The 23,700-nt window shown below is 36.9% G+C and overlaps 1 protein-coding gene across 1 annotated transcript in view; it reads right to left on the bottom strand.

Moving 5' to 3' along the window:
• Nucleotides 1-23,700, bottom strand: part of TMEM131 (transmembrane protein 131) — a 102,977-nt gene that overhangs the window by 29,287 nt on the left and 49,990 nt on the right. Inside the window, exons 5-19 of the mRNA XM_065075545.1 lie at nucleotides 22,025-22,148; nucleotides 21,042-21,158; nucleotides 20,096-20,218; nucleotides 19,299-19,379; nucleotides 16,671-16,821; nucleotides 16,496-16,552; nucleotides 15,460-15,521; nucleotides 9,522-9,630; nucleotides 7,413-7,521; nucleotides 6,434-6,587; nucleotides 6,162-6,332; nucleotides 5,746-5,856; nucleotides 5,525-5,659; nucleotides 4,962-5,066; nucleotides 3,222-3,308 (exon numbers count right to left, since the gene is read on the bottom strand). Coding sequence (XP_064931617.1) covers nucleotides 3,222-3,308; nucleotides 4,962-5,066; nucleotides 5,525-5,659; nucleotides 5,746-5,856; nucleotides 6,162-6,332; nucleotides 6,434-6,587; nucleotides 7,413-7,521; nucleotides 9,522-9,630; nucleotides 15,460-15,521; nucleotides 16,496-16,552; nucleotides 16,671-16,821; nucleotides 19,299-19,379; nucleotides 20,096-20,218; nucleotides 21,042-21,158; nucleotides 22,025-22,148 — 1,696 coding nt within the window. The remainder of the gene's footprint in view (nucleotides 1-3,221; nucleotides 3,309-4,961; nucleotides 5,067-5,524; nucleotides 5,660-5,745; nucleotides 5,857-6,161; nucleotides 6,333-6,433; nucleotides 6,588-7,412; nucleotides 7,522-9,521; nucleotides 9,631-15,459; nucleotides 15,522-16,495; nucleotides 16,553-16,670; nucleotides 16,822-19,298; nucleotides 19,380-20,095; nucleotides 20,219-21,041; nucleotides 21,159-22,024; nucleotides 22,149-23,700) is intronic.

The following is a 23,700-nucleotide window of genomic DNA, read 5'->3' as shown; positions in this document are numbered from 1 at the left end:
ACAAATAAAAACCCAAACAAACAAACAAAATGCAACTCGGGGCCAATGACATTTTGTCAGATTTATATAAAATGAACAAATACAAGAAAATTTAAATACTATCTTCTAATGAAAATTACTAGAGTTTTTCATGTTTCCCTTAAATCAATGCTTTCAGCTTTTTAGAAAGCCAGCAAGGCAAGGACTGAAGCGGACAGATGAGAGAGACGTACTTTTGCAGGTTCAAAATTTGACTGTGGGCTCAGGAAATAGTCATGTACTGTAACAGTCTCAAATAGTAACAGTTTGTCAGAAAAAGAAAGAAGAAGAAATCTCTAAACAGTATAGTCCCATTAAATTGAATAAGAGATATATCTGAGCTTCATTTATGGAATCCTATATGTAACAAACTGCCATCAACTGGGCAAGATGAATGTTTCTTAATCTCCGTAGAACAAATATAAGGGTCCTTTACTAAGACCCTTATACAGCATTTGAACACGAAACAACAGATAATGGAAGACAACTTTACCCATCAGCAATAACAAAGCTAGAACAAAGCTACTGTAAGCTAAAAATGCCATTATGAAGCAGAAGTCACCACGGCTAAGATGTGTTTAAATCAAGACACTGACTTTTACAAGGCTTGTACACACTACTAGCGTATTGCTGACAAACTTCTACAGAAAACCAAGAGTCAGACTTTGGTACAAATACACTAAAATTATAAACAAAGACAAAAGCACTGGGAACTGGTCAGCTGCAGGAGAATTACATCTTAGGTTTGCACTGAAAAACAAGTGTTACTAAAATTGTAGCACCTCGTTATTGCTGGATGTTATAGCTGTCAAATTTCTCTACCAAACACTGAAAAAAGAAGAATGGATGTTGTTTACTTATTTTCCTAAGTAATGGAGGCATTACAGAACAACTAGATGCAGAAGTATCATGAATTCAGTTATCAGAAGCTTAGTTTGAAACGAATCCAAGAAAAGAGAAGTCTGTTGTCAGTGTTCTCAAATATCATAAGAGCTGAGTGACCAACAGAAGTAGTAAGTGAAGCTGAATGTTCTGAAAAGCTTGGCACTTGAACACAGAAAACAGCCTAGAATCTTGTCAAAGGTGATAATTATATCTGAATTTACACTCCCACAAAAAATGCAGGAGCCCAAAGGTCTGCTGAATTAATAATTACATGAAAACATTTTCTAGAAAAGAGCATGAAGCCAATAAAAATCACAGCAGTCTGGGGAAGAGAAAGAATGATGACAGCAATGAAACTACGCCTTAGAGGCTGATAAATACAGGTGCTGTAAGAAGTAGTACCTGCCAAAACCAAACAAAAGTAAACAAAACAAAACAAACATTCAAGCTAACCAACACCTGGGGCATATCCTAAGATATATCAAGAAGCTCTTTAGCTATTACAGTTACACCAAAATAAAGGGAGACTAAAAATTACTTCCTCAAAATGGAACAAAATATTTTAATGTGGCATCCAAGAGGGACAATGATCTAGCCAGGAATTAGGATAGTTAAATTAGAATACAGAAACTGCTTTGTATGTGGTAAAAGAAAAGGAATCATAGAATATTTTTTGCTGGAAGGGATCTTGAAAGGTCATCTAGTCCAACCCCCTGCACTGACCAGGGACATCTTCAACCAGATCAGGTTGCTCAGAGCCCCATTCAGCCTGGCCTGGAATGTCTCCAGGGATGGGGCATCTACCACCTCTCTGGGCAACCTGGGACAGTGTTTCACCACCCTCACTGTAAAAAAATTCTACAGACCTTTAAGTTATTTCAGTTTATCAAAGGCTTATGGAGGAGTTCATTGATGAAGTTACGGATACAGTAGTCAGTGTCATAAGTATCCATGTAATGGTGAGGCCATATAGTCAAATAGGAAACATAGATCATAAAGATAAAAGATAATAAGTGACCCATGCAACTGTAAGCATGAGTGCTTGACCTCAAGAGTAGCAAAAGACTTGAGAACAATGTGTGAAACAGGAGATCAGGAGGAAGACGGAATGGATAATGAGGCAAATGTAGCAATGACTTACTCAAGTCCTGCTGACTGACCAAACTTCCTCTGACGAGAACTACTGCACTACATGTTCAAAAAATTATCATTTATCTATCAGACATGAGGTAAAGCATTTGATAAAGTGCCAGTGAAAAATAACTATTTAAGAGTACACAAACTGTAAGATAAGCAGGATACTAAGGAGCCATCAGAAGATGAGGTTGAGAACAGATAGAGCTCTACAATAGATTAAGACTATGCAGGACAGACAAAGAAACAAAAAAAACATTTCCACCAAATGCATGGAGTTAGTTCTATCCTTTCAGAAAACTGCCACCTCTGTCTCCTTTGGCTACTTCCCCCCCCAGTTTTCAATCTCTCTCCCTATGATTTTCCACCATGTTACATTTCCCACTCATCATAAAGTCACATAAAAAGTTCAGACTTCAATGAAATACCAATTGCCAAGTCAATATGCCTTGACTGCCCATGCTTCTATGGTTCTGTGGCGTTCCACATAAGAGAGAAGTGAGAAAAAAATATTATCTGTTAACAGCTTGCTGCTTGAGTCTGTAGCCCTGAGCAAAAAAGCTGCTTCCAGCACTCACCCACTAAACACCACTGCAGGAGCAGAGATGAACACAGACATTATGTACTTTTGCAGGGAGCTGTAGACCCACAGAGCTTTCTTGCTTCCCTGTTCGTGTACTCTACCATGTACCCTTGAGAAGATTTACTTTTAGTGTGGAAACAACGCAACAGTCCTTCCACAGAGACCATGGACATCTTATGCTGAAACATCAGTTTATTAGCTGACTTTGCTGTCTTTGGTATTAGACTTCAGGAATTTGAAAAACGCTTTTGTGTAGTTTCATCTCTCTCTTACTCTTGGTGCCAATGCCCATGAATTGGCAACAACCACAGCTATAGAATAAAGCTGCAAAGAATCAGGTTTGGGATTGTAACAGTATTCCAAGATCCCATCCAAGCAGGCAGCAGAGGAGATGTAGGGATAGCTCGTGCTTAGGAGATGAAGGGGGAAAAAAAAAATCCCCCAAAATAGCTACAAACTGAATCATAACAGTTTGGTACATAGCACAATCTCTTCAGCATTTTGACATGCGACAGTTCAAGACAGCAGTTTCCCTTGAAAAGGACAAACAAATAAAAAACACAGCAAGAAAACTTGTAAAGCTATGACTCAACTCTCTTACCGGAAAAGAGGGTGGAAGAAAAACATGTTTTGGCGAACAGGTCAGCGAGCCTACAGCAATCACTGCCTTCACTGGTATAGTTAAAATCTGGAGGGGAAAAAAAAAAAAAAAAAAAAAAGAAAAAAAAACCCTTACATTTCAGCCTGTAAATGTCTCTTCCACTTTTAAATGGCATACAATAACACAATTCTGAAATTCTACAATTAATATAGTCTAGGTTTATATACACATTTCAAACAAGGAGAGATGAGTTAACATTTCAACACATCATCATATTCAGAAGAGCCACTCCATATTGACTGACCTTTGCTCAGTCATAATTAGCATCATTCTAAATGGAACAGAAAAGCATAGTTAAAATATAAGCTCTTCAATGGGGCATTATAGAGGTCTGTCTCACTGAAGTGGGGTTTACGTTGTTGGAAAACGGAACGATAACATTAAAAGTAAGTGAGCATGAGGGAAGAGGACAAACTGAACTTCTCAAAAAACATTGGAAGTCATCGTAAGACCTCAAGACAGATGTAGACTTAGAAAAAGGAGCATGGAAGGGATGGCAGTGAGACCCTTTCTGTATATTATTGAAGCTACTAATAGAAGTAGAATAACCTGTAAGCACATGCAAGAAAATAAAAACACTTCAGATGCTGTAACTGAAGTGTTACATACATGTACAAACACATTTAAAAAGCTCAAAATCTCAGATAACTGGCAGGAATGTGGGGGACTACGGTGGGTCCGTGGATCCCCTGACGGAGGGCATGGGAACAGAAATTAGCCCTGAAGATATGAAGGCCTACCCGTGAGGAAGATGCGAGTAAAGGAGTATCCAGAGATGTTAAGGATGTACCCATGAGAGAGAAGGGAGTAGAAGAGTAACACTGATGATAGCAAAATTAGCCAATGAGATGTTACTGCTGTAACTTGTAACCAATAATGAAGAGACACATTAATTGGTAAAACTGTATAAAAATGCACTTATGGCAATAAATGGCATCTACTACTTTCGTCCTGGAAGAACTTGGTCTATGTCTTTTGTGCATCTCAACCACAACACAGAAATGTGGAATTTCTCATTTTCTCTGTCTTCATGAGAACACCACAATAAGCTATATAGTTTCCTGACTTCATAGGCAGTGTGTCACTTTTTTTTCTATATAATATCACCTAAAGATATTAAATAGAGATTCCATTATGGATTAGAATCTCTCTCTGCTGCAAAATAGTTTATTAACAAGACAGACATATGAAGTTGTGAATTAACCGTTTGCTCTTTTCTCCCTTACTCTGTTTCATTACTTTTCAGCAAACTGCAATTTCTCCAAAACAATTTTCACATTGACTTTTGACAAAAAAACTTTGAAATGATAGTTCAGTGTCAGTAACTGATAATGTACCAAAAAGCACATTGTCAGCATGCATTATGCCAAAAGATCCATGCACTGATGCTTTGAGGATGTATCAAGTCATTGAAGAATCCATACCTCAAAGCATCAGGTGAGATGTAAATAAGTATTTCTGAAAGCCAGATGAAAATCATAATAAAAGGCATTCTTCTTTCATTCAGAGCAGACACAGCATAAGTGGCACTACTGTCGTTTGATGCAGGCTTAATTTGCAGAGAACTTGACCTCCAGAGGTCCCTTCCAACCTCAGTTTCTCCCCGGTACTGCAATCTGTTCATTCTCAAGAACTGAACATATCATTTGGGCTACACCCATGAATATACAATAAATTTACCTCGTAATCTGTTGTGATTTGTACAGCTCCATCATGAATTCCTTCAAGTTCTTTTGCCATTAGTTTTACTCTAAACACAGCATAATAACCTGATGCTAGTATCACCTGTAAACAGTAAAAAAAAAGTTGTCCATTGTATTCCATTAGCTAGAAAGAAATTTCACTAAAAAACATACCAAATCCCCTCTAATTTCTTTCAACTGAACCAAAATCCATTTAAAATAACTATCAGTGGTAAAAAGAAAAATTCAAACACGAGTTACTAACACAAAAATTATCTATTCCTTGAAATGATAAATTCCACTCTTCCCAAATAAATAATGAGTATCATCTGAGGGCACAGAGGTTACCATTTCCCCTTTGAAAATCTAATGAAATCTGAACATAATAATCCTTCTTAATATAAAGAAATTCTACATGCTTTATGATGCTCACATTCAGATGAAAATTAAGAATTCTTACCCTCCCTTGCTAAAATGAAACTGCAAGAAGTCGCACAGATTTGCCTATTTTTTTCTCCTCCTAAACCTATTTTTAAGCAACAGAGTCAAAAGATTACTTACTGAGGACTGATAGGATGCACTGGCATTTTGTAGTTCATGGTGGTTTGCAGTTATTGTTGTTCTGTTTCCCTTTTCCGTTGTTAGAAGTTCTATGGCCAAACCATCCCCTATAACATGCCAACTTTTTATAGCCAGCTTAAAAAGAACAAAACATACTGTTTTCAGTAACAACACCGATGTAATTTTTTTAAAAGGCAAACTAAAAATAAATTCATCTTTACCTCTATTGGATTGCTGTTGATGACTGCAAATAAAATGCTGGTAGCTTCTGTTGCACTCAATATGCCAAAATCTATAAATTGCTCCTCAGTTTTGGGGGGCAATACGAAGTACTAGAAAGATCGATAAAGGTATTATAGCATAAGTTAAATATAAAATGTACTCAAGCTCTAAGTTCATTAACAAATGCATTAATAAGTCTAATATAGCAGCTCTGTGACAACCTCAAAATTCTGTGAATTTTCTATGTAAAAATAAAAGGAACAAAAAACAATTTTTCAGCAGCAACCAAAGCTGCTTAAGAAAAGAACTCGCAAAATAATTCTGCAATTAAAAAAGCCATCCTCCTATAGAAGTAAAGACCTGCCTCTTTATTAGTCTAAAATAGCTTAAAAAAAAAAAAAAAGAAAATACTTACATCTAAAAATCCTGTGTATGCTCGGACAGGTAGGTGAAATTTAGAAGCATTGGTGATAAGTAAAATATTGTTATCTATATGAACAGATGATGTGGAAGGCATAAAATGAAGTGTAAAAATATATCTGGATTCATTAGGCGGAATTAAGACCGGTTTACTGAAGTTCTGGACCTAGATCAGTGAACAATGAAGACCAATGTTACAATTTAACAAAGTGCATGATATTTAAGCATTTACTATTAGGTAAAAAGTTTCAGTGAAATGCAACTTACTTTAAACATTGGTTTTGTTTCTTCTGGTAGCACAACATCATGTATAAGGACTGCAAAACTGAATGTGTTTGTTAGATAGATCGGTCTTTCTACAGAATCAGCAGCACTGTCACGGATGTGAAAGAGCGTGGCAGCATGGTCAAATCCTAAATATCTATTAAAAGAAAACTGTATGAGAAAAAGGAAGACTTTCCTCAAAGTGTTTTTATTGCACAAAACACTAGATTTCATTCAATCCAAGAGCAAAAAAGGTACGTAACTCCCACTGCATGCTGAAAGTATACTACTAGCCCTACAGGGACACTGATAATCAGGTCATTCAAACCAGATACGAAAGTATGTGAATCAGCATATTAGGAGGACTAAAAGTATGTGTTGGGATAGTTTGCAAATTGTGCATCTCCTTATTAACCAAATCAGTTATCTGCAGCACAAAAGTTCTAATAGGTATTATTTAGTTGACTTGCCTTTAAAATACTTTGTCAATTCTGTTGATAAAGTAGTGTCCCATTTCAACAGTAATTTTGAAGTCAACTTAGCCACACTTAGTAAAGAAATGACGAAAAATAAGGAAGCACTGACAGTTCTTCCAAAATTTTGCTTAAAACCAAAAATATTTTCTCTGTCCTCACTTTATACAGCAATAGAACGGCAAATGCAAAAGTGGAAAAATTCCCAATACCACATTTTTAAAATGTCTCATCTGCAGCCTTAAACAGCTTTGAAAAATTACTCACTAGGGTCACTTTGAACCCAAGCCTTGAAACCAGCTTATGCATTACTAGGACTACCTCATCTACTAGTGTAAAAACAGAAAAATTCAACCAAGTAATTGTAGTTCTCAACAACCTCCAGATTCAGAAAACTTACTAATCAGCTCTTTATAAGCTCTCTCCGCTTAAAAAGGCTGAATTCCCTGCTACATCAGCTCATTTACAGCATTTAGGTTTTGAATTATGGCCAACTACTGTAAGCTTACCCATCCAACACTTCTGCTTGATATGGTATTTCAAGTTTGGAGTAGCTCTTCTCTTTTGCTTTAACAGTTATTTTCCCAGAAGACTGTGATGCTTTTTTTGCTTTTGATGCTGCACACACAAGAATATGAGGTTTGTTAGAGCAGACAAAAAAATGATCCATTAGGTTAAACTACCGTGAATGGAAAAATAAAAGCACAGAGCTAGCACAGAGTATCATGGAGAAGAAAAAGGGATGTTAAGAAAATTTCAAAAAGCAACTGACATGGAATACGTGTAGGAAGTAAGAGATCAATCAGGGTTGCGAGTTCCTCCTCCTTAACACCAGTTAGCTGACCTGCCTGAACTAGTAAGTTTATCTAATGATCAGGAAGCCTGCTTGTTCCTATCAAATAAGTAACTTTGGCATGTTCAGAGGATAATTCAGATCCCAGCTGAGCTGATTTCGGGTATGGAATACATCTATCCCTCCCCTAAACAGAAGGGAAATGTTAGGAAATAGACTGCCTTAGCTTATTGAACTTCTCTAACGGGGATCTTGAGATGGCTGGGCTCCTCACTTAGGGCTACCGGTTGAGCAGGACTTCAGGCCAGGAACGCAGCAACATTTCAATAATGAAGAAATCAAAGACATGCTAAACTTTACAGAAACAGAATCAGAACCCATGTAAGAACCCAAATCACACAAGCCCCAGGAACAAAGCTCACAGGTTTGCTCCAAGATCACAGCACAAGCAGTTATCCTGGTAGCAACACTGCCAGAAAAGTCAAGGGATTCAAATACTAATTAGGAGAAACCATCAGCCTCTTAAGTCCCTGCATGCATTAGGACACTTGAAATAGCAAATATTTAGGGCTGGCAGCTTCACTTAAAAGAATTCACCAAGTCAATCCCTTAAAAACACATTAAACAGTGTGTCTGGGTATTTTTCTCCAACTACCATTCATTCCAAGATCTACTGTATGTTAGTCAGTAGGTCCTCATATCACAATTCTCTCCAGGTTCAAAATTGGAGCATAATACCACCTCAGGTTGACAGAGTTCAGCTACTTCAGAATTTATTTATAGGCTAAGACACACTTCAATCATCTTACAAACCATAAGTTATTAAAAATCTGAAGTGCTAATCAATAAATAACAATAATAATAAAAATTGATCCTCTCCTCTCTATCCACACGACTTCTAAAATTATGTCTGAAATGAGAAACATTGTGTCTATAAACTTCCACTTCTAAGCAATCCCAGCAGAGAAACTTTACAGCACCAACTAGTATCTTAAAGCACTAACCTCTGAGTAGGTCAATAGAATTCTGGCAGCTGATTAAAATCTCTACAAAAACAGAAGTGCCTTTCTACAAAATATCAGCATAATATCTAAAGTCAAACTATGCAGGAAGGAAATGACCCAGCACTTCTTTCATAAAGATATAGATGAAAGTCACTATCAGCATACATAACATATCTTTGTAGGAAAGGTACTAGTAAAAGATTTTTCCACCTTCAGCTCCCTTTATCTGTAATATGAATTCAAGATAGCAAAATAAAATAAGCCAACTTTCACAGTAAGGTTCTCAAGAGCATTGCAGAGCCCCGTTTCCATGTATGTTCCAATATAAAAGGCAACATTTTTTAGAAATGAGATTTTGATTATTTTTAAACTATGAAGGATCAAAGGGCAATTCAAGGGATATATTCTCCTCTAATGTATATTACTGTGAGGAACATGTCCTGGTTTGTTAGGGTTTCTCAAAATCAAATGCCTATTTAGGCTAACAATACCTTTAAAATAATCTCTGTCTTAACATAAGATTATTGCTTACATTTAATAGAAATTTGATGTTCAATTTTTATATATGCACATAGAAGATTGCTTAAGAATTCCTTCTCTTCAACAATATTTGCCAGTCTAAGTTACCTGCTGACTATGATTAGAGATGATCCCTTCAAAAATAAGTCAGAAGAACTGTAAGCCTTTTCCAGGTAGGAAAAGCCCATTTCCTTCTCAAAATCACAAATAACATTTTGTTAAGAGTGGAAAATAATTCATGAAATTTCAGCAAGTTTTAAGAAGCACCTGAGAAGTTCTAAGAAGAGAGGAGCAGTACTTACCATCAAAGCTAATACTTGCAACTTTGGTATATTTACTTTCAGAGGCTTTTAACGTAACTGGCTTGAAATGCACTGTTATAGCTTCATTCTGTGGTGTGGGTCTAACACTCTGCAAACAATCAAAATACGGAGCACCTGTAAATTTCTCACTGTTAACATACTGTGCAGCCTTCCCATATCCTTCAAAGTGATACAACAGTACCCAGTTTTGGCTGAGTTCTTACAAGTCTGTCCTTCCTATAACAAAGCAGCATCGTAAAAGGCTTTAGAATTTTTTCAGGTCTGCCAAATCACTAAGTCGGTAACCAGGAAAGTGGGCAATAGCAGTGAGAGTATGGACAGAAACATCAATAACATGCAAAACAATCTTTATTCAAATAAAGATTGGGTTTTTTATTCTTAATGCTGCAGGGTTACAATAGCTAGACCATTGTTTTGGTGCACTCATTAACAAAGCTGTTAACTGACTTGTCTAATTACTAGTGATGATACAGACACCTGCCTTGTCCCTGTTCTCATGCTAGTCTGCAGAGCTGCCACAGGGAAAAAAATAAACACTTTAGAGAGAACATTTTTGTAAATCTAAGATGACACTCATTCTATACCAGCATTTTACAAGATCACCTTTTGTATCTGAGGGTTACTGTTTTAAACTAAATTAAAAGGTGAATTGGGCATTACTAGAATAGCAAATGTGTCAGTTATTAGCGCCAGAGCTGGTTTGTATAGATACTGCTACGCAGCAGGATTATGGATTCCAAGTCAGTATCTGAAGACTCTATAAACGATTGCTAGCAAACTCTTTATCTAGATTCCACGGAGAGAAACCGGGCATGGAGCATTTAAATGCTCTTATTCTTGTTTTATTCAAAATTAGGATGGCTGCCATGATTCCTCCTTCCCAGCTGCCTTCTCCTACTGTAAGAATGGCTCAGCTGCTCATGCAGAAGCTGTTAAGCTACTGCAAATTACAGGATGCTGTGTTAAGGAAACTGAAATGAGTGCTGGTTTACCTTGCGCCGGGCTGCAGAGCTTTAGCACCTGCTTCACCAGCAGCTGAGCCTTTCTTGGTCAGAGAGGAGCAAGGCAGACAGCTAGTAGTACAACCAATTACAGTTTCTCCAAGCTCAGCTGTCCTTGATTGTAAATTAAAGCCATAAAACCAAGCATACATAATTAAGTTCTGCAGGCCATGTGATCTTTAGAGGAAACAAGCAGTGCTGCTCCTGCAGCTAACGAATAATCTCTGTGAACTTGAGTGTAAGTTTTGTATTTTGGATTTATAATACTGACCTTTGTCAACCACCCAGGTACACGTGGTACAGATATTTGCTATTTCTCTTCATGAGTCAATTCATAATTATCACAATTTTCTTCTAATGAAATCCATACTACAAAACTGAGATCCTAAGGTGCCTTTAAAAAAAAAAAACCTCTTAAGGCAGACAAAACCAAAGCTGTAATCGGCTTCAGAGCTCTGGCATGGCAGAAAGCATAACCATTTCTAGTAGCTCTCTTCATGGAAAAGGCTGGGTTTTTTAGTTACTAAAGCCTGAAATTATGCTGATTTCATTTAGCAAAACAAATCAGAAATATTTGAAAGGACAGTCTGTTGCAAAAAAAATGGCAGGTTTCACAGGAGCATCTCTTAAAACACAAGTGTAACAAACCTAGATGTATTTACTCAAAAAGTCTACAACCAATGATTTAAGGAAGTAATTTAGCACTGTTTTGTTGAAAATTTCTTAATCACATCATGAACATTTCTCATTTATTGCTTGCTTACATATTATAAAAGGAAACAGATAATTAAGACAACCAAAGGAAAAACCAACATCCCTATCAATCCTTTCAACTTTACTTTTCTCAAATTTTGACCTATTTCAAGTAAAGCCGAAGCAAAACTTGTCCTGAGATGGGCCTTAAGAATCATCAAATACAGACAGGTCATGACAAAACACACACACAAGTTCCATCAAGGATCTAACACCACCAATTTTTCTCAGAAAGCATCCTGACAGCAACTTACAGCCGGCTGAACATGAGCCAGCAGTGGGCCCAGGTGGCCAAGAAGGCCAACAGCATCCTGGCTTGTATCAGGAATAGTGTGGTCAGCAGGACTAGAGAAGTGATTGTGCCACTGTACTCGGCACTGGTGAGGCCCCACCCTGAATCCTGTGTTTGGTTTTGGGCCCCACACTACATGAAAGACACTGAGGTGCTGGAGAGAGTGCAGAGAAGGGCAACAAAGCTGGTGAGGGGTCTGTAGCACAAGTCTGATGAGGAGCGGCTGAGGGAACTGGGGCTGTTCAGCCTGGAGAAAAGGAGGCTGAGGGGAGACCTGATCGCTGTCTGCAACCACCTGAAAGGAGGTTGTAGCATGGAGGGGATTGGTCTCTTCTCCCAATAACAAGTGATAGGACAAGAGGAAATGGCCTCAAGTTGTGCCAGAGGAAGTTCAGATTGGGTATTGGGAAAAAATTCTTCACAGAAAGGGTTGTCAGGCATTGGAACAGGCTGCCCAGGAAAGTCGTGGAGTCACCATCCCTGGAGGGATTTAAAAGCTGTGTATGTAGATGTGGCTCTTCAGGACACGGTTTAGATGTGGACTTGGCAGTGCTAGGTTAATGGTTGGACCTGATGATCTTAAAGGTCTTTTCTGACCTAAACAATTAAATGATTCTGTGGGGAAGAAGAATTAAAACCAGACATGCTTCATTAACACATGGCTCTCCCATAAAGTGCCTCAGTCAAGATTTCTGACCCCGCCGTATGAAGATACATTCAGTATTTAGCATAAGAGCAGAAAATGAGGATTTTAAAATGTTCTACAGAACACAGAGGTGGAATAAAGCTTTGTGCTACTGCACCAGTTATTGGGAAAGACTTTGAAGGTTTAGTTTAATAGAATAGGTATAGTCTGAGAGTCATTAAAGAGGAGAAGAGTATGGATTGAAACACCAGCACATGCTCATCCACATTGTTTACCTGACAGCAGCTCCAAAATACAGCTTTTTCTTGTCTACCCAGCATGTTGCTCTAAAGACTGAGCAGGCTCTAGCCTTTTACTTACAGATAGTAAAGACACAGTTACCGTGCTGCAAGAGGAAAAAGCCCTGTAGCTAAGGCTGGTTCAGTGAGTGTCAGAACCACCTCTGTACTGTTTTATTCCCTTTTACAGACACAATTATTTTGTCAGTAATAACTTGGCCTTCAGTTTAAACAGGGACACAACTAATTGAAGTTCACTTCTGCCATGCAGCACCATCCAGAATAAATTACTTTTTTAATCCTTTAAGGGAACTGTCTCTTAATAACTTTGAGATGTATTCAAACATGCAGACTGAAAACAACTCAGAAGTAAACTACTTCTTGCAGGTTGATAAGAGACAACAAAATCTACTCTGAAGTATGTGAAATTTTGACAGAAGTAAGTAAATACTTCTTTATGCAAACACTTATTTTCAAACTGATAGAATTCAGGTTCAATATACAGCTGTCCTGAAGTTCCTGGTTCTTTATGCAAACATTATCAGGAGCTCAAATTCTTTTTAGCAATCAGATCGACTTTAAGTGCCTTAACAAAAAAGAAAATTTTCATTCTAAACCAGGGATAAAAGAATGTGTTCAGCAATCTGCATTTACTAGATTTTTGACAGCATGGCTTAATTGTTGCAGCATGACAACAGTGCATCCTGTTATGAAATAAACATGATTCTCCCTAATAATAGAGAAAACCTTAGAAAATGTAATTCAGAAAGTTTTTATCAAGAGTTTTAGAACTCAAAAAAGAAACTCAAGTGACTGCTGCTTCTTTTCCTCAACCAATTTGTTGGACCACAGCATGACTAAGTGCTAAAAGGCAGAACAACTACAACTCTGGCAATGGCATTAGCAGCCTCTTGTACACAGCTGACCTGAAGATATTTAGCTCCTCCAGCACCCAAGCTTAAATATATGCTAAATATAGCCTTGGCCTTTTCTTCTGACATTAAGAGGAAATTTGTCACAGAGCTCTGTCTCACTGCTTTTAAACTCTAGCTCTAAAGGCTCAGAAATCAGTCTCTCGAGCTTTCCTAGAAGTAAGGTATTCACCAGGTTCCTTCCAAAAATTCTTGACTCTTGCTTAACACATTGAAATTCCCTGATTGGCACAGCAGCAGAAATTCACACAGTGCTTCAAATGCTACAAACTTCCCAAAAAAGCTGTGCCTTAACGAGAACAACTGCCTTCATGTGCCACACGTGACATGCTGAAAAATACATCATATCCAGACTTATGTGGCAACTTTATCATTGCAACAGTGAGTCCCAAAAGCTTTAAGACCACCAAATTTACTGCTTTGATATACTGTAAAAGAATAATTCATCTGGTAAAGTTCTGTCATGACATGTATAATGGCTATCAAATAACAGCCTTCCATTAGACCACAGTTGATGGTCTACAGTCCAAATACAATAGCTTAAAAGAGTATTTTTTTTTTTAAATGGAGGAATTTGAATCATGTACTGCATTATCAGACATTAGAAGTGATACTGATGGTTTGAATATATGATTATTTGCATTGTACTCAGGAAGTACATTACACACCTAAAAACTAACAAAAAAACAAACCTCAAACACAAAAAATTATCCCTATGCCAAAAACCTGGCAAATCTAAGAAGATGGACAGGACATAAAACAGCAGGCATGGCTGGAAAAATAATTTAATAAATTTGTCAACCCTTTGATTGTAAAAAATAATATACAGTTTTTTTTTAAATAAAAACCCTCCATGGAAGTTGGTTCACAGCTTACAAGGCCACAACAGACCTTATAGTTTCATCTGACCTCATTAATGCAATAAACATTAGGACTCTGACGAATTAAATTCTGTTTGCGCTATACTGCAAGTTTCTCTCAACTAGAAAATTATTAGTGAACAACTTAGCAAGCGTTGCAATGGACTTATCACACTGGAAAGTTATTACTAAAAATATGTCCTGTTTCTAGCTTAAATTTATCTAGCCTCAGTTTCCAGCACCCTCTTTTAAGTTTTTGTTAGACCTCTACTATTAAAATACTACTCCCTACAGTTACACCTATATTCTCTAAAAAACACAGAAATGCCCTCCAAGAGCTCAGTAAGAAATCTTTGCCAGTCTTTCAGTCATTCTTCTGGCTCCTCCGGTTTCTTTTCAACACTTCAACACTTTTTGAAGTGCACTGGGACAAGGTATAGATAGCTATACAACTAAATCTGGCAAACAAGACAGACAGGAAAGGGAGAAGGAAGAAATGAGAAAAGTAGTGGGCAGTGAGAAAGATTACACAGGGAAAGGGTATGAATGAATAAAGGCAGACTACCAGACTAGAACCAAAATTCTGTAATAAAAATAAAGGGTAGAAAATCCCAAAATTTTGAAGCTGGCTCAACTTCATGTGCAGCTGCAGTGATCTTACTGAAAGGGCTCTAGAGTGTTTGCAGGCTTTTTTCTTGTTTCAAGCCACAAAGCAGATAACCTCAAGAAAACCAGGGTCATTTTACAGTATGCTCTTGAAAGCTCCTCTTTGCTCATCTTAAAAGATTACGCTGGACAACCACTTCATACACTCTCATGGAGTGTGTGATGAGGACAAAGAATCTCACAGACTCTGCATTAATCTCTTGTTCACTGAACGGGAGTTACTGTTCACAAGTATAAAAGCTTCCAGAGGCTTAGATATTGCAGGCACAGCCTATAAATGCTGAAAACAGCCATTCAAAGAAGGCGATGAAGCATATTCATTTCACCATGCATACAGATTAGTTGTCTTACTATTAAGTTAGGTTTTCAGTCACACATCACCTAGCTTCTAAATCTGAACATTACGCAGTGAACCTATGAATGATCAATTTTTATGAGAGAAAGTAAATCCAAGTAGACAGTTTCAAATTGAAAGGAAATAAAACTTACTGTAATTGGCACATCTTTTGTTCCTGAATTTAATAAATGCAGATTTAAAATTTTTGGCAGATCTGTTAAAGAACAAAAAACATACCTGGCTATTAGGCCATCTTAACAGAAGAACCTTACACAAAGTCATCTGCACTAGCTGGTTTCTCATACAAATCCACTGTTGTTTAGTGTTTACAAGTTACACTAACATGACAGTACAGCCAGTCAAAAACCGCTAGTCCCAATAATATGACACACTTAAAAACTGCATTTTTGTTTATTAGTAGGTATTACATGCTTCAGCTAACTGCTCGTATTTCTAACATATTAAGAAATGAACAGGCTAAAAATCCTACCATGAATTATTTTGCCAGATGCATCAATATTCAGCAAAAACTCATCTTATTTAAAAATCTTCACGTTAAGTAAGTTGTGTGGAAAAGGACTTTAGAAGCTACCTTTTTTAGTTCAGAGAAGATATATATTGTTCTTCTTCACTAAGGAGTCCCTTCTACAGTTTCAAAAGGTATCTTCTATTTTACTACTTTCTGCCATATATATGATGTTTTAAAAATTTCACTAAACAATATTAATTTAAAATGTAAAATGTTAGGCACAAATGTGTAAGTGGCACTTCAAAAAAAAAAGATCTTATCATAAGCAACAAATTCGATTTGCACACTCTCACTATTCCATGTGTTTGAAAATTGTTTAAACTTCTGCAGTTGTAAAGCAATGTTTCAAAGCAAGTTCACAAATTAAGTAAACTGGCAATGGCTTTCAGACTAAGCCATGCAAAACTGTGTAAGACTAATGTTATTTCTGGACTTATAACTGGATGTGCAGGGTACTGTTTGCTTGTACACATCTCAGGTATATTTGCAGGTGAAAATATTTGTGCACCATTGTACACACTGTTACCCTGCTTTTGAAACCCTGGCTTTTAAAAAGCATCAATTCCACAAGCAACCCTGAACAGCACAAATAGAACTGGGCTTTCCCCTCCCCACCTTACTCCTTATAAGTACATTTCGAGATCTTAAGTATAATTTACCTTGTGTTCGTAGTGTACCAAAATCTAGCATTTCTGTTGATGAATAGATTCCTGGTGCTTCAAGAAAAAAAAAAAAAAAAAAAAAAAAATTAAAGTTAATTAAACTGAATAACAAAACCAACAACAAAACCAACAACAATCAATAAAAAAAACACACCACCACTTTTCTACAAACCTGTTGTAACTTCTACTTCAACAGGGAGAATGATAAATTCTGTATTGTCTGAGGCATTTGTTTTTATTCTAATGAAGGCTGTATGATTATCTGCTTCTCTTGAAGAAAAGCTGGCTCTCATCACTCCTTTTGTTTCATAGGGAGGTATTTCCTGATAAATAATCAAAGCACATCTATGAGAGTGCAGTCATTACAAAAAAAGCTGCCACATCAAAAAAATACAATAGAAGCATTGAGTATAACTGTATTAAGAGAAAAAGCTGCCATAGCAGTAAGAGAGAGGCTGCATGTTATTAAAATTACCATTAAATTTAGCAAGGATAGTCGTAATCATCTAATATGACACTGATTAAAAATAGGTATATGCAAGAGGACTTTCATGTCCCATTTGATTAAGTTTTATGTATTTAAATTGTGGTAAGATGACAGACTGAATTGTCAGAATCTACCAATAAACAAAATCTACTCAAAAAAATATTAAGTGCAGTAACATCAAACATTGGTTTTATATATTCTAATTGTTGTTTTTTTTTCCTCCAAAGCATACATAAGGCATTCAGTTTCGGTGCTGAACACAAATTGAAACAGTGCAGAACTGCAAGGAGACAGAAGTTTGTGGAGGTACAGGTTTGTAAGTCACCAAACAAGTTTCTGTACATAGCCTACTCCATCAGTTCCAATCTGCATTCAGGGTTTCAAAGACAACTTTTTCTGTATTTGCTGGATGCAGCTGCAGCCCAAGACTAGCTTCAGAACAAGAGCTGACATACTGACACTGCATATTCTGTTTTCGCACTTATTCACAGACTATGTAATGCAGCAGTTCATTAATGTTTCAGAGGACTTGATGTGACTCTTCCCTATGTGTAACCAGGGATCCAAGGTTTGTCAGATCCCTGAAGTTACTCTCAGCAGTGACTACAAAAACACCTCTGCGTATGCAGACTTCTTTAATCAACCATCCAAACATTTGGCATCAAAGCAATTTTAGACAATGATGCTCATCCTTATGTCAAAGTATAATCACCGTATTTCAAATAATTTCTTCTGCTTTGCAGCTTTTTCTAACTGCAGTGCAGCTCTGGACATCGCCAATATGACATATCTGGAGGTTTCCTCCTACTGGTTTAATTTCTTCTAGTTGCCTTATTGTTTCAAAATACCAGTGGCTGATATGTAAGAGGATTGGTGCTGACTCGTATTAGCCTAACTGCCTTTCCACACAACACACTGGAAGCTTTCACATGCAAGTCATCATTGCTTTAACTGGCAACCTGGCCTAGAGAAGCTGAAAAGCTACATGCTTGAGAAACAGAACTAGAAATAAACCTGACATTTAAAAACCCTCTATTCTTTTGTTTGTGGCTCTGACATGTTTGTTACCTACCTACTAATGGCTACAGAATTCAACATTGCCCTTCAGTTCTTTTCAGAACAAGTAATGGGCTATCTTTAGAAGCGATGCCATTAGACTAAAATGGTGTCAAAACATTAGGGACTTCACGTTTTCAAATCCATTTTAATGTTTACATCTAACCCTCAGCACGTGTTTAGTCTTCCACTGCATTTTTTAAAATGCTTGTGATCTGTATTCATACTCACTTGTCTGCAACTTTTGTATCTAAAATTAAAAGATAGCGCCATATTCCAGAAAAGACAGGAATTAAGTTCTGTGATATCCCTCTTAACTCATTTGGAACTATCCTGGCTTTACTCACTACAGCAGATGTAACTGTCAGTGACTGTAATGACACACTTGAGGAAGACACAAGTTTTGGAGCCCAATGACTTTAAAGTCTCTCCCAGAACAGTCATCAAAAAAGGAAGGAACAATTCAAATTAGGTTTTGTATCTAGTTGGACATTACCAAGAATGTGATACAGAGCACAGAGCCAATACTTTACCTTCAGGATGCTCCTAAACTTTATTTCACTTAAAGATGTCAGTATGTGTTACTTCAAAACTCCATTAAGTGAATATCACAACAAAACAGATTTAAAGGGCCAGACCACGAGTCCATCCAACCCACTATCCTGTCTCCCCCAACAAACATCAAGAGTAAAGAGTAACTGCAGGGCATGAATGTAGGAATATTTTCCAGAACAGTTTCCAGCCACTCTCAACTCATGGATCTAGGGATTTACTGCAGCTAGACATACTGTTGATTTATTTAGTAGTCCTTAATAGATTCTTCTTCCCTGAGTTCATTCAGCTGCCTTTTCAAGTCATGTACACATCGATAACAATTTGCAGGAAGGACTTCTTCAGTTTAAAAAAAAAACAACGTACATTTTTCCAGTGGGTTAGATCCAGCTCACATGCCAACAGAGGACTACATTGTCCTGAACACTCAAGCAGGTGCAATTCATTCTTACTGGGAATCATCTTGTTCCTCTCATTTCAAAAAAGCACAGCTCAATGGACACAACTCCTTGTAATTATACCTTTCCTTCAATTCCTATTACTGTACAATTAACAGACCCTGTTATAGTTTCAAATTTTTATGAGGTATTTTTAATGATAACATGACAAGAAACATAAGTTGATAAAAAAACCAAAACTAAAATAATATCAAAATAAAACCTCCCCAAACAAGCACAACAAAAGCTGCAAGAGATGACTACTCACCCATAGCTTCCTTGTACCTCCTTGCTGTCCTGTTGGAAGCTCTAGATGTAGATCACCTCCACTGGAATACATTTCTACCACCTGAGGTGGATAACAGGAAGATGTCAACACTCAACATTAAAGGGATTCTGTTTTAATTATCAGGTATTCTAGTGTGCAATGGCATGGGTTATCAACTATCTGACCGTTAGAGTATCTTATAAATTCACTTTCAGTGAAGATATAGCCACTTGCTACTGCCACACTCTGTTTTCTGTAGCATTTCACTGTCTGTGGATCACTTAACCAAATCAAATCACATTTATCAGCGGACTATTCACTTAGTTGTTTGGTTAGGTATAGACATCTACACTGCCTTAACATAAAAATGTTCACCAGCGTTACACACTAGGATACATGTAAAGACAACTTACGCTGTGCATAACAAGCAGAAGGAAGCTAAGAAGCATGCCTGGATTAAAAGTACAAGATCTATTCAACTTTGTTTTCTTCAGTATTTTTCCTAACTATCAGTGAAGTTTAATTATTTATTTTGCAGTAATTAAGACCATTTTATAAATGGAAATTTCACAGTAAAACCTCAGCTTTGCAATGAAGAGATCTGTGAGCATAATCTAAAATTTCTAAAACAACTGATTTGCATTTAGACACAAAAACATTTATATAACGTGGAGGAGGACTTGGCCTCAAATAGCTTTAAAGTCCAAACAGGATTTTAAGAAGTACTAAGATAAACAAAATTTCAGTTTCATATCATAAACATAAATGAGCATTTAACGGTTTTCTCTTAGGCTCACCTGCAAAGGTTCACTGTGAGGGTTATGTATATTTATTATAGGAGAAAAACTGCTATTTACAGGAACTCGTGCCCCAATAAATGGGCGCAACCGATAGGGGTTCGGTACTCCAATGCCAAACACCTAGTTCAGAAAAAGAAAAACAAGCTTAAGTAGCTGCACAGCCCCACATGTGTGTGACAATTTTAGTAATCTTCCAAGTACTCTTTTCAATTAATTTTAAAGTATGCTTCTAAATGAATATTTAACACCAGTATCATGCTAAAGCACAGAAATAAAGAAACTGGTTTAGTATGCTGGTAAAGAGTGTTTCTCATAGCTACTACTTACTTACACTGACATATTTAGAACACAGGAAGTCAAAATACCGTCTTTTTCTAATACTCTGAAACACCAGATACCAGCTAAAGGTTAAAAAGATGTGAAATATCCTTTAATCATACCCTTACAGAACAGACTATCCATATGGGAAGCATTTTTGTTGTTTTCAAAACACTGCCATGGTAAGAGTAATTTTCTTTCAACAAGAGCATTTCTCTCATTTTTCAGACTCTCTCATCTGTCTGGTTTATCCATCTGAATCTCAAGTGAGCAATTTTTTGCCAGCTTAACAAATAACATTGTCCTGTCCCTGGATCAAATGAGTACAGAGCTAAAGAATGAGCTAGATCGCTACAATGAGCCACTAAAACGACACACACATGAAAGTTGTTGGGAAGATTTTAAACCCTACATAAATTCATTGATCTGGTTTACAGTACTGCCCTACAGATATTTACAATGAGATACCTCTGTGTTACAACAAGCAGCAGGGATGAAAACTTCAACTAGGCTGATCAAAAAAGCCTTTTGTGCAAATATTCTTGGATAGCTCAGCATGCCATAATAGATGCTGCTCTAGTTGACTCCCACTCCACAACTTCTTCTGAAAGAGTAATTCTCTTACCTGATAAGTAAATACCCCATGATTGGAAGTGTTAATAAATAAAGTGTTCTCTACATTTCCCACTACTCTTGCGAGGAAAACTACATCGAAGGATGTATTCCCTCCTGGAAGAATTTTCTGGAAAAAACAAAAGCAAGCAAGCAGAGGAATAAGCAAAACTGTTTAGTGAAGACATTTCACCCTGCAGATGAACACTAGTCTTTGCTCTAGAGAAAATCTCCATCTGTTCGTTATGGAAAACTGAAGTTAGAAACTCCACCGCAGATTTCGAGAGAGACGAAAAAAAAAACAAGTAGAGGTTTTAGACAAAAAGAAAAGTGCCAGTATTTTACAACTATTATGCAGTGCAGAATGACATTTAATTGGATTTTTATGTTGAATTCTGAACTCAAGAGTTCTCACTGGAGAAAGGCAATTACTGCAAGACTGATATAAGTGAGAAACGTTGCTTATAGACAGGTTTTCTAAAGCCTTTAGTGTTTACATGGTCTCTGCTAAGCCACAGGCCCTGCAAACAAAACTGAAACTAGAGGGCTATATCTAACAGTAATGTCTTTAAGAGCTAAAAAGCATAGTGTCAGCAGGGTTAACTTGTGTTCCTGTAACATGATTGCAGTAGTTGTAAGTGCCCTGGAGTGACTGCTTCACACTAATACAGCTCCACCGGAATTACAATTTTCAGAAAAGTTATAGGAACAGCTTGTTCCTGTATGTGTTCTAAGACAATGTACATTTAGTCACTTCAGCAAAGGAGATCTGCTGGTAAGCCAGCAGTTACAGTATATACCAGCATAGTTGGAACTCCTATGCAGTATTTTACTCCTTCTCTTCTAGGAGTTTACATGTGTTTCTGTGCTCCGTTCAAATTTGCTTGGTAACTGGTATAAGATCAAGAAATGCAGTAGTTCATTTAACAAGCTCCGACTACTTGGGGTAGGGAGGAGGAACAAAAAGCTCATTTTTGAGAAAACAGAATAACTTACCCGGTTTTGAAAAAATGATGCATGAAAATGTGATGTTGTAGCAGATATTGATACTAATGTAATTGTTTCTTCTGAGCTAGGGTTATGTAGGTAAACTTTTTCCATTTTTGGCATTCCAACTGGCCTGTCAGAGAGAATATTTTCAAAATGTTAGAATTTGAGAAAAAAAAGTATTGGGCTTTGTCTCATTAAACCAGATGGGAACATAACAGTGATGAGCACTGACAATAAAACTTTGCATTAAATGTTTTTTCAAGTACCATATGTAAATTCTACCTTGAAGAATTACTTCATTAACATATTTTCCATTATTTTATTGATTGCTTTTCCCAAAGGGTTACCTAACACTGTAGCAACCTCTAAAATGACACCTATCCAAAATGAAATTCTATTTTTCAGGTTTTTACTTCAGAATCAGAAGAGGCTAAGTTTCCTATTACTGTGCTAGAACCTCTAAATATTTATTTCAAGAAAGGCTGTACCACAGTAACTTAAAATAAACAGAACACACCCTAGACAAAAGTCTAAGCACAAATTTTCCTGGTAGATTGTAAGTACTCTTATCCAGAATCCAGAATTTTTCTGGTATTATATTTTATAATATGCTCTACAGAATTAAGTACACAGACATATGCAGCAAAAAACTGTTTTATTTGTATATTGCACTTGAATTCATACCTTAAGGAAAAAAATAAGAAATGCTTGAGATAAATCCTTGAATTTAAGAAGTCTGAAACACAGAAGTCAAACACTTAAACATCAACGCACTTTTTCAGTAACAATACATGCTAACAATTTATTCCACAGAAGCTTTAGTCGTGTTTCTTTCTGCTTACAACAGCTGATGTGACAATAAATGCTTTGGTTTCCCCATTTATTTTTCAGACTTTGGTATCTCTTCAGAATTGTTCTCATGCCTTTTAACACATACGTGTTAAGCATTAGCACCACAGTGCTAAGAAAGAGTGTAGATTACAATTTACTCCAAATTAAATTTTTTCATTCAAAACAGTTAACTTTCAAGCTACACGTATTCCATGTAGCACTCCTACCCATGCCACTCACTCTGAACGCTGCAAGGACCACAAGACTATAGATAAGAATTATTATCTGAAGTGATAAGCAGTTGCTCTGCCATTCTCAGTGAATTTAACAGGCCAAATTAATAATTGCTATTGTAGCTGCACCACAGATTTTCAGCTTGGGGGGCGTGGAGGAGGAGGGCATGTCTCAATAGACAGAGCAACACATGTTTGGTGCAAATTAAAGGTGGCCTTGGATGGAGGATTTAGTGACAGTAATCAAACTACATCACAATTTACCAAGTGACTACAGTAGCAGACAGAACGTCCTGCTTATGAAACATAGGCTAAACAGATAGATGCTGAAGACTGTGATATTATTTCAAAGACACAATTATTAACCTTCAATGAACTGCATAATCACTGACAGTAGGCTATATCTGCACTCTACTACTGTAAATCTCCTTGCTTTTCTTGTTGAGTCCACCTCATGTCATGCCTCCATCAGCAAACCCTTGTTCTTGATCCTCCTTTCACTGTGGAAAAAAAAACACCTCACTTTGACTTCTCCAACTTAACCAATAATGAAGACGACAACTTTTCTCCTCACCTTTTAAGACTCACACAAAACCTAACAAAACCTAACATCCAGGT

Source organism: Columba livia, chromosome 1 (assembly GCF_036013475.1).
Source record: "Columba livia isolate bColLiv1 breed racing homer chromosome 1, bColLiv1.pat.W.v2, whole genome shotgun sequence".
NCBI lineage: Eukaryota > Metazoa > Chordata > Aves > Columbiformes > Columbidae > Columba > Columba livia.
This window is presented reverse-complemented; position numbering and strand designations above follow the sequence as displayed.